General features: G+C 58.2%; 1 protein-coding gene across 1 annotated transcript in view; it reads right to left on the reverse strand.

The window, feature by feature from the left end:
- IGDCC4 (immunoglobulin superfamily DCC subclass member 4) overlaps positions 1 to 7,670 on the reverse strand; it is a 39,876-nt gene extending 32,206 nt beyond the window's left edge. Inside the window, exon 1 of the mRNA XM_056128058.1 lies at positions 7,564 to 7,670. Within this exon, the coding sequence (XP_055984033.1) occupies positions 7,564 to 7,633 (70 nt within the window). The 5' untranslated portion in view covers positions 7,634 to 7,670. The remainder of the gene's footprint in view (positions 1 to 7,563) is intronic.
- Positions 7,671 to 10,942: the final 3,272 nt, after the last annotated feature.

Consider the following 10,942-nt stretch of genomic DNA (forward strand, 5'->3'; position numbering starts at 1 on the left):
GATGACTCAACCTAGGGGCTCCCCCTTCAAGGCTCTTCGGGGCCCGCCCAGGGCTGCCCAGAGACTGATCTCCTCCCTGCCGCCACTCGGGCGTCCCCTCGGCCTCCCAGGCCTTTACCAGGCTCTGGGCCCAGCTGCTCCAGCCCTGAGCAGTGCGGTTGGGTTTCAGGAGCAAGAGGCCCTGGGGACAAGAACCCCTGAGCCCTCTGGCCGGCGCCTCCCCCACCTCCACCCCTTCCAGCCCCCAAAGCAAGTCCAGAGCTTGGAAAATCCCCTGCCTGGGAACAATGTGAGCAGTTGGGGCTGGAGCAGCTGCTGGGCATGTCAGCAGCCGGGCAGGACGCAGGCCAGAGGGGCCGCTGGCCCAGGCGCCCAGGAGGCTCAGCTCCCTCCTGAATATTCATGGCCCAGCAGATGTCCACCTTCCCCAGCACCAACAGGGCGGGGAGCAGGGAACTGGGGGTGGGGGGCGCGGGAGAGGGAGAAAGCACTGTGTCGGTTTACAAAGGGAGAAATGGATGCCCAGAGGGGCTCCTCTTTGGAAGACAGTCTGGGGAATCGCCCTTTCACCTCCTAGGGATAAACCGTGCATTAAAGAGACCACTGAGGGGCTGGAGTGATAGTGCAGCCGGTAGGGCGTTTGCCTTGCATGCGGCCGACCCGGGTTCGATTCCCAGCATCCCATAGGGTCCCCCAAGCACCACCAGGAGTAATTCCTGAGTTCAGAGCCAGGAGTATCACCCTGAGCATCGCTGTGTGTGAACATGCCCCTCCAGAAAAAAAAAAAAAGAGAGACCACTGCTCCCTGGGAAATGATTCTCCCTGCCCAAGGTCCCCCCTTCTGGGGTTCTACTGTGGGGGGGGGGGTGAGGAGGGGGGCTGGGAACCTTCTTCCCACATATGTCCAGAGACAATTGCAGGTCCCTTGCCGATGTCCCCTCTGCACCACACCAGAGGTGTGGCCGGAGTCAGAATCCTGGGACCTCCGCATGCCCATTATTTTTTGTTTTGTTTTGTTTTGGGTGACACCCAGCAGTTTTCAGGGGTTACTCCTGGCTCTGCACTCAGGAATTATTCCTGGCAGGGCTCAGGGGACCTCATGGGATGCCAGGGATTGAACCTGGGTTGGCCGCGTGTAAGGCAGGTGCCCTCCCCATTGTATTATAGCTCCAGCCTCAGTGTGTCTATTTTAAGATGAAGGGTCAGCCCCATTCTCAGACTTTGTCCCCAGAAGGGCCCCACCAGGGTCCGAGAGAGCAAGTACAGCAGGGAAAGCCCCTGACACTGCATAGGAACAGTCCCTGAGCACAGAGCCAGGAGTCAGCCCTGAGCATGGATAGATGTGCCCCCACCCCCAAACCAACATTAACAAATAAGTTTTCTCAGCTCAGGTGCTCAGGATGATGGTGGCACACTCCAGCTGCTCAGGGGACACTCGCTGGCCAGCTCTGTCCCTAGGGGCTGCCCCATCTCGCTCCAATGTGAGGAGACTCACAGAGACAGTTTCAGTGCGTGGGAGCCCCAGGCCATCTTTCAATCTCCTGTTCCTGACAGATTACTTTACCCAATTAGAGCATAAATTAGATTTGATGAGGCCAATTAGAAAGCAGACAGGAGATTCACTGCTGAGGGCCAGCGGTGGCCCTGTGCTGCTTGGTGGGACGCAGGGGTGTGGAGGGTGGGGGTGGGGGGAAGAGGTTGTCTGCCATGGGCTGGGCTCCCACTTCTGGAGAACCCTGACACTCTCAGGAATCAGGCAGATTGCTGAGGTGAGGGGTGACAGGGAGGCCAAGCTGGGGCCGCCCTCACAAAGCTAAGGCAACCCTGGCCTGGTGGTGTCTGAACTTCTGGCCCCTCAGACTTACACCTCGTCTGGGAGCAATTCTCCATGACACTCTCACCCACCTGGGTCCTTCCAGAAACCTCCCTCCCTGTCCTGACAGCACATTCAGCCCCAGCCACCTGGAAGGCTCGAGATCCCTTAGCCCACCAGCACCATTCTGGGGAGGAGACTCAGCCTGGGGGCAGCCGAGCGCACCCCCCACTTCCATTTTCAGAGTATGATGATCTGAGAAGATAGTTGATAGGATCTGTGCCCTCCTTCCTTTATGGAGGAGCTTTGTGGGCACACAGAGGTCTGGCTGCAGCAGGTGAGAGTAAGGGACAGGTTGGGCAGGCAGGACTTGAACTGCCGGGAGATACGTGTGCAGGCAGAGGTCAGACCCGAGAGGTCTGCCGCGAGGGGTCAGACTGCGCAGGGGAGGCCACGGCCGGGGTCTGGAGAGATGTGACTCTGGCATGTGAGTGTCATGGTGGCGTGCATGCAGCTGCCACAAACCTGCCCTTCTAGCCACCTTCCTGCCTCTCCCGGACCGTCCCTGGCTCTCTCGCTCTCTCTGTCCCATAAGGTTCCTGGTACTGAGGTCGGCACTGGACATGTGCTGCTGGCAGTGGGGGGTGATGTTTGATGGTGAGGAGCAAACTCAGAGCCAGGCACGAGCTATACTCTATGGGTCTCTGGCTACAGGGCACTTGCCTCTCCCGCCAACTCGTCTATGCACGGTACTCAGGACCCCATAAGGCCTGGCACATAGTGGGTGCTTCATAAATATATTCCTGGACCAGATGAGCAGTGACACAGAAGCATGCCCTGAAAGACAATACACCAAACCCACTATGTTTTTTTGGAGTCGATGGGCTTGGGTCTTGCCTGGCGGTGGCTGGCGATGTTCAGGTTCGACTGGGGTGGGCCCACGTGAAAGGCAAGAGCCTTGTGGTCCTTCCTATTCTATCCCTGCCTCCCACACTATGCTTTTCTTTTTTTTCCTTTTTTTTTTTGTTTTGTTTTGGTACCATACCTGGCGATGCACTCAGGTCTCCCTCCTGGTGATGCTTGAGGGATTAGATGGGGCTTGAACCCAGATTGACTGTGTGCAAGGCAAACGCCCTTCCCACTGTGCCACCACCCCACACCCTACCCCCTGATCCAGCCATGTATTTCTAAGCCTCAATTTTCTCATCTGTAGAAATTGTATTAGTTTCTTTTATATGGGCATGACGTGAATACTCTACCTGGAAAGTGGTTAGTATACTATAATCGCACCTAGTAGATACCTGCTAAAATGCTAATAAGGTACAGAAACAGAATCACAAACTCACAAAAAAAAAAAAAAAACAAAACTCTGTGCTAAAAACACTACCAGGGCAGGGAACTCATGAGTTACAGTTGCTCCTGCTCAGGTGAGTGAAAATCAATAAATCAATGAATCGTCCCTGGGCTGGAGAAATCAAACAGCAGGGAAGGCACTTGCCTTGCTCTCAGCCAACCCTGGTTGGATCTCCAGCACTATATGTCGCCTATGATCCCCTGAGCCCTGCCAGGAGTAGTCGCTGAGTGCAGAGCCAGCAGGAAGCCCTGAGCACCACCAGGTGTGGCCCAGATTGGTGCTCAGTGCCCAGGAGCCCAGGCTCTGTGTGGAGGGTGCCTGGTCCCAGCACCAATAGGTGTCAGGGCACAGAGAGGGACACACGTTTCTCCTGTGTGAACTTGTCTCCTGGTCCCCACAAGTTCTGTCCTTAATCACTCATCACTTAAAGAGGGCGTGAAACCGTTAAGAGGTGCCCGTGGATGGTGTGAGGCCGGTCGTGGACCCCAATACAAGGCAGCAAGTCCTAGGGAAGCCCCACACAGCTTTGACCGGCCCGTGTGAGAGCTGATGGAACCTCAGCTCCTGAGCCCAAAGACCCCAAACTCAGACCCTGCCACGCCTTGGGTGGACAGGGAGAGAAAGGTCACCCTCCCGGCCTGTCAGCCCCATACTGCGGCTCTGGACTGGCCTCACCCACCCCTTGGCTCCATTACCCCTCTGGTTGGCCTGGGGAGGGGTTCTACCCCTGAGAATGTTGTGGGGGGATCTAGGAGGACCTAGGGAGGTCCATGTGGCGGTGACATTTCTTCTGCGTCTGAAACTCTGGGTATTCTGGCTACCCCAGAAACAGTGGGGGCCAAACTAGAGGCAGCGGGTGGGTCAGGGGGTAGGAGAAGATTCCAGAACCCAGATGGCACTGGAGAGTCAAAAGTCATCATTTCTCATGTGAGGGCACCCTGATTTTCAGCCTCGCATGAGGGAACTTGGTAAGTGTGGTCACTCTTTTTTTTTTTTTTATTTTCCATTTTGGGTCACACCCGGCTGTGCACAGGGGTTACTCCTGGCTCTGCACTCAGGAATTACTCCTGGCGGTGCTCAAGGAACCAGATGGTATGCTGGGAATCAAACCCGGGTTGGCCGCTTGCAAGGCAAACACCCTACCTGCTGTGCTATTGCTCCAGCCCCAAGTGTGGTCACTCTTGGAGCAAGGAGAGCGGTCTCTACTCCTGCTTAATTCCTGGGAAATGGTTGGGTTGTCTCATCTGTGAAATGGGCTCAAGCTGAAGTTACATCTGGGGTCCCTGACATTGGACGATGGGAAACTTTCCCTAATTGTGAGATTGTGAACTTGAAAGACCCAGTTAGGACAGGCTGAAGTTCACCTTCCGCCATGTGTGTGATTACCATGACAGTACTAACTGCAGGTAACTCCTGGGTAAGATTCACTATTAAGGGATCAGAGAGAATGGGCAGGGGTTTCAGGTCAATCCCCAACCCCCCACCCCCTAGTGTCCTCCAAGTAGCCCTGAAGGACCCGAGTGCCCAGGAAGGCCCTGCTCTGCATCCTCCAGTCTGGGATGTTGGCCTTCCAGCCTGGCAGCTGAGCATCCCTGGGGGACCAGGGGGACCCTCAAGGGGGATCCTGAGAATCTTGGTTGATCCCCACCAAAGATTCATTGCCTAGAGGCCTGTGCTCTACCTTGTTCCTAACCTCCAACTAGGGTACAAAAGGGGCACCCCACACCCACACTGCAGACTGGGTGGGGTTGTTCCTAGATGAGGAACCCCATGTTCTCAGAGTCTCCAGCTCCCACTCTGCCATATTCCGACTGCATGGAAAGAGAGCCCCATTTCTTGCATGTAATAAACACAATCCAAGCCATTCTATTACCCCCAAAGATAGAAGAACTGTTCCTAAGAAATATCTTCCCAGCTCTCAACCCCAGGCTTGAACAGATGTGGATGCAACAGTTGGACCCCAACAACCCCCCCCACCCCATTCCACCATACTGAGGTCATAAAGCGTCTACAGTATCCGCCAACTCTCAGCTCATACAAACCCATCACCCTCCAGTCCGACTGAGTCTAGTCTCTAATCATTTAGCCACAGAATCCAGCTTCCCCTTCACCCCACTATTCCAGATGCCCCCCCTTCTGCACTATTCCCACAGCCTCCAGAGAAGCAGGAACTTGGGGTCTGGGTCCTGTTCTGCCCATTCTGTTTTTTCTTTTTTCTTTTTGGGTCACACCCGGCAATGCACAGGGGTTACTCCTGGCTCTACACTCAGGAATTACCCCTGGCGGTGCTCAGGGAACCATATGGGATGCTGGGAATTGAACCCGGGTCGGCCGCATGCAAGGCAAACACCCTACCCGCTGTGCTACTGCTCCAGCCCCTCCACTGTCCATTCTGGTGCCAACCAGCTACTGCGAAGTCAATCTTAAAATCCAACTGAGAGCTTGGCAAGAGCCATAGTACAGCAGGGAGGGCGCTTGCTTGCCTTGCATGACTTGGGTTCAATCCCCGGCACCCCATGTGGTCTCCTGAGCACAGCCAGGAATGATCCCTGAGCATAGAGCCAGGAGTCCTGAGCACTGCTGGGTGTGTTCCCTTACCCCCCAAAACAACAACAACAAAACCCCCCACCCGAGGATTCATGCCCGAACCCAGTGGAGTCTTGAGGCCCTTCAAGAGCCGGGTCTGGTCCTGGCTTGGACCTTTTCTCTGTCCCTGCCCCAACCTCACTTCTAGTGCCTGCTACTCCAGCTAGACTGCCACTTGGTGGGCCACAAGTCTGCAAGTGCTGTGTCCCAATCCTCCCTCTATGCCCTGCACTCAGTTCTCCAGATCACAGGTCCTGAAGGAACCCTCCTAGGGGCTCCGTGGAGCAGTCCTAGGCAAGCCCCGTGAGTCTCTCCCCTGTCCTGAAATCTTTGTTGCAGGGGTTAGGTGGACACCTGTACAAGTTACCTTAATTTGTTAAATGAATGAATGAATGACCTTGGTCTAGGGGAGGCTGCTAAGTCCAAGCGTCCCCAGCCCTGCTACACTTTCAGGAGGTTTGCAATTGCCCGTCTGTATGGCACATACTGTGTCCGGTGCCCACTGCAGCCCAGGGAGCCCCTCCCGCCATCCCTTATGCCTGCTGGCACTGGGGACACGGAGCCACGGACCCCTCACATCTGCGCCCACAGCCATGGGCCTCCATGCCCGCTGGCTGGACGAGCAAACCTCCTCCCTGGAGCCTTGGGAGAGCACAGCGCCTGGGCACGGCTGTTCCTTCAGTTCTGGGCGCCAGGACAGACCCCGCTGGCACCCCCGCTGCCAGTGCCACCTGACAACCCCTCCCCCACCGCCCCCAGTCCCTGCCCGCTAGGAGAATGTCTCTGTCGAGAGGGAAGGGGGTGTGGGCAGACCCCACTTTCCCACCTGCAGTTGGGGTTTGCAGGAGAAGGGTCTGGGGCTCGCCCCGCGGAGCCTCCCGCAATCCCCCCCCCCCCCCCCCCCGCTCCACCCCTTCCCTTCAGTCCCGGCCTCCCTCCCACGTGGCCTGGCAGACTCTGCAAAGCCGCAGCAGCTGGAGAGAAACCCCCTCCCCACCCCCACCCCCAAGTCCCTCCCGGATTCGCCCCGGACACATCTTCGGCCCCCCTCTGCGGGGAAGCGGAGAACCGGGCGAACAAAGCCGGCGGCCCATCCCCCGCGCCGGCCCTGCCACCTCGCTCCCCGCGGCCGCCCCGACCCGACCCGCGCGCGGCCCGCGGAGCTGCGGGAGGAAGCCGCGGCCGTCCGGCCCGGACTCGGGCCCTTCTCCGGCGCGCGCGCGCGCTGACCCCACCACCAACCCCACCCCACCCCGCGCGGGGAAGTGGGGGGCTGCAGAGGCCGCGCTGATTCCCCCCTCCCCCGTTCGCACTCCCCCGAAGTCAGTCCCTCACGCCCGGGGGTGGGGGAGGCGGTGGGCCCGGAGTGACACGCGTCCACCCCGAGAGCGAGCGCTGGACACTTCCACGAAAGCAACTGGTTTCCTGGCCACGGAGGGGGTGGGGGGGTCTCTGGCCGTTGGGGGAGCCCCCAGCGCCGTGCGCACACACGCGCGCGCGCACACGCACGCCCCGGCCGGGGACCACACCCACCGGGCCCAGCGGAGGGCTTCGGAAGCCCCCTCGGGGGGCCCGGCCACGTCCTGCCCCGTCCCCCGCCACGGGGGCAAGGGCGCTCCCCGCGGACGCCGGCCCCGCACTGGCTCGGCCCCGCGCCGGCACACGCGCGCGCGCGCACACGCACACACACACGCACACACACGCGCGCACACACACACACACACGTGCACGCCGGGACACACGCACACACACCACACAGACACACAGACACACACGCACACACACCCCGCGGGCCCCGGACCGCCCTTACCGCGCGCCGCCAGCAGCCACAAGGTCAGCGCCAGGAGCCCGGCCCCGCGGCCCGCGGCCCCCCGCGCCATGGGCCCGCGCCGCCGCCGCCGCCGCCGCTGCTGCCCGCGCCCGGCCGCCGCCGCCACGGGAGGGCGCGCGGGGCGTCAGCGGCCCGGGAGGCGCGGCGCGCGGGCGGGGGCGCGGCCTCGGGGGCCCGGCCGCGCGGGGGGACGCGGGCCGCGGGGCCGCCGGGGGCCGCCCTACGGCCTCGCCATCCGGGGCGGCCCGCGCGCGGACTCGGGGCTCGAGGCGCCCCCGAGCCCCCCGCTCCCACTCGGCCCCCGCCGGACGCCCGAGCCCCGGTCAGCGTCACGGACCACGGGCGGGCCCGCGCCCCTCGGCGTAGCCCCCGCCCCCCTGGACGTCGCCGGGCTCCTTCCCTTTCTCGGCCGAGCGGGGCGTCCACTCCACGCCGGCCACGGCCACTGGGCAGCGCTGGGAGGGACGAGCACGGTCGGGAAACGACAGGTCACAAGTGACCGGCCTCGGGACGCGCCTGAGCGAGCCCTGGGTTCCACCTCAACGGTGCTTTCCCTCCAGCCTGCTCCACGGCTCGCTCCAGGGTCCCCCAAAGAGGTCGGGTGCTCAAGCCAGGGCACTGTCCCCGCGAGCTGGGGACAGACTGGGTGATCTTTTCCAGGTCCCGTTTAAGACCAAGAGGCCACTTTACCGAGTGGCCCGGGTCTGGTGGGTATCCCCTCTCTGATCCTCTCTATTCCCCCGGACTTCACCGTCTTAAGAGGACCTGGTGCTTATTCGTGAAGCTAATGGGCCTGAGCTGAGCCTCCCCACAGTCTTACCTTCTTATTATTACTTATTCATTTATTTATTTTTGCCTTTTGGGCTATCCTGGGGTGTATTCAGGACTTATTCCTGGCTCTGTGCTCAGAGATCAATCCTGGTGGGGCCCTGACTGACCAAATGTGGTCAAAGGCATCACCCTATCCACTGTGCTCTCTCTCTAAACTGATAATTTCTCCCACTCGTTTCTCTTAGTGATATTGTTTCATCCAGGCTTTATTTATTTCTTTATTTATTTTTCTTTTTGGGTCACACCCAGCGATGCACAGGGCTTACTCCTGGCTCTGCACTCAGGAGTTACTCCTGGCGGTGCTCAGAGGACCATATGGGATGCTGGGAATCGAACCGGGGTCGGCCGCGTGCAAGGCAAACGCCCTACCCCACTGTGCTATCTCTCCAGCCCCTCATCCAGGCTTTAAATGATACCTTTATGCTGAAGATGCCCGAATGTATGCTTAGGCCTGGACATCTCTCTGGAAGCTCAGCCTTGTTGATCCAGCTGCTTGCTAAACACTGCACTGGCCAGTGGCACATGGAAGTTAACTGTCCCCAGACACACTCCTCCCACCGTCTCTCCCAGCTCAGCTTCTAGCAGCTTCAGCCTTCTTGTTACTTGGATCAGAAATGCTGGGGTGGGCCCTAGTGATAGTACATTGGGTAGGGAGTTTGCCTTGCATACAGCTGACCCGGGTTTGATCCCCAGCACCCTGTATGGTTCCCCAAGCACCGCCAGGAGTAATTTCTGAGTGCAGAGCCAGGAGTAACCCCTGAGCATCGCCAGGTATGACCCAAAAAGAAAAAAAAATGTTGCAGATCCCCCCTGTTCCCCCCCCCCCCCCGCAAATGATAGCACAGCATGTAAAGTGCTTGCCTTGCATGTGATAGACCTGGGTTCATCCTGGCACCACAGAGAGCGCCTGGAGCTCAGTCAGGAGTGACCCCTGAGCCACCACCACACGTGGTCCCCAAACAAAGAATGTTGGGGTGGATCTTGATGCTTTGCGTTCACATCCCCGTGCCCCCCCCTCCCCCCGTAGGCTGTGGTGGGCATCTCCTCAACACTCTCTTTAATTTTTTATCCTTGTCTCTGTTGAGTCAGTTCCCTATACAGCACCCTGTTAAAATGTGGACAAGATCAGGGTTTGGAGTGGTGGTACAGTGGGTAGTGTGCTTGCCTTGCAACGTGGGTGCAATCCCCAGTATCACATAGGTCCCCAGAGGCCTGCCAAGAGAGAACCCTCAGCCCCCACCTGGTGTAGCCTTAAAATGATCACAAGCAAACACCAGCAATCATGTCTTTTTTTTTTTTCTCAAAACCCACCAATACCATCTCTGACCAGGGCCAGATTCCTGCAGCCCTGGTCAATTCCGGCCGGTTTGCTCTCCGACTCTTTGCTGTAACCTGATCCCTGCCTGCCTCTCCTCTGCCTACCTCCAGATGCCCCTAAACACACACAATGTACCCCAACCCCTGCCACCTTTCAACTCCCCCCACTGTACACTCTGCACCTCTCCAAGCATGTCCTGCTTTACTTTGTCTATATATAATCTTTCTCTTTTCTCCTAGTCAGAATGTGGCATTATGGCAGAGGACTGATTTTTTTTTTTTTTTTTTTGCTTTTTGGGTCACACCCGGCGACGCACAGGGGTTACTCCTGGCTCTTCACTCAGGAATTACTCCTGGTGTTGCTTGGGGGACCATATGGGATGCTGGGAACTGAACCCGGATCGGCTGCGTGCAAGGCAAGAGCCCTACCCGCTGTGCTATCACTCCAGCCCCAGGACTGGTCTTTTTTAGTGTTTCCCCCCACCCCCTTTGGTCTTCGAGCTTCCCTCCTGAATTGCAGCAGTGAGAGCCCAGGACACACACAATCCAGTGGATTTTTCTGTGTTCATTGCTCAGCACATAGGCGTGGGGTCAGGAGGAGGTTTGAGGCGAGACCGGCTCAGGCGAGCCAAATCCAGTGGAATGAGGAGTTGGAGCCGCAGCTCTTGTTTTGCTTTGGCCACAGGACAGGTCCTGGGTCAGCTTGGGCGACTATCTCTCCCTCCACTCCCTTCGGGGCCTCAGCCTTCTCATGCTGAAGAGAGGGCTGGAGCGTCATGCACATTCACCCAGAGAATTCTGCAGAGCCCTTGCCATTAAAAATGAGGCTGGAGAGATAGTGTCATGAGTAGGGCATTTGGGCTCAGTCCTCTACATCCATATGGTCCCCTGAGCATGCCAGGAGTGATCCCTGAGCACAGATCCAGGGGTAAACTTCTGAGCAGTACTGAGTGTGGCAAAAAAAAAAAAAAAAAGTGAATTTGGAATGGTAGCACAATGGGAAGGACATTTCTTTTTGCATGTGGTTAACCTGGGTTTGTTTGATCCCCAGCACCCCATTATGGTCCCCCGAGACCACCAGCAGTGATCCTGAGTGCAGAGCCAGGAGTAAGCCCTGAGTACCACTGGGTATGTCCCCCCGCCAAAATAAAAAAAAGTAAATATAAAGGACTGAAGAGATCGTGCAGGGGTAAGGTATGTGCCTTGCATG

The sequence above is a fragment of the Sorex fumeus genome, unplaced genomic scaffold, assembly GCF_029834395.1.
Source record: "Sorex fumeus unplaced genomic scaffold, SorFum_2.1 ptg000063l, whole genome shotgun sequence".
Taxonomy (NCBI): Eukaryota; Metazoa; Chordata; class Mammalia; order Eulipotyphla; family Soricidae; genus Sorex; species Sorex fumeus.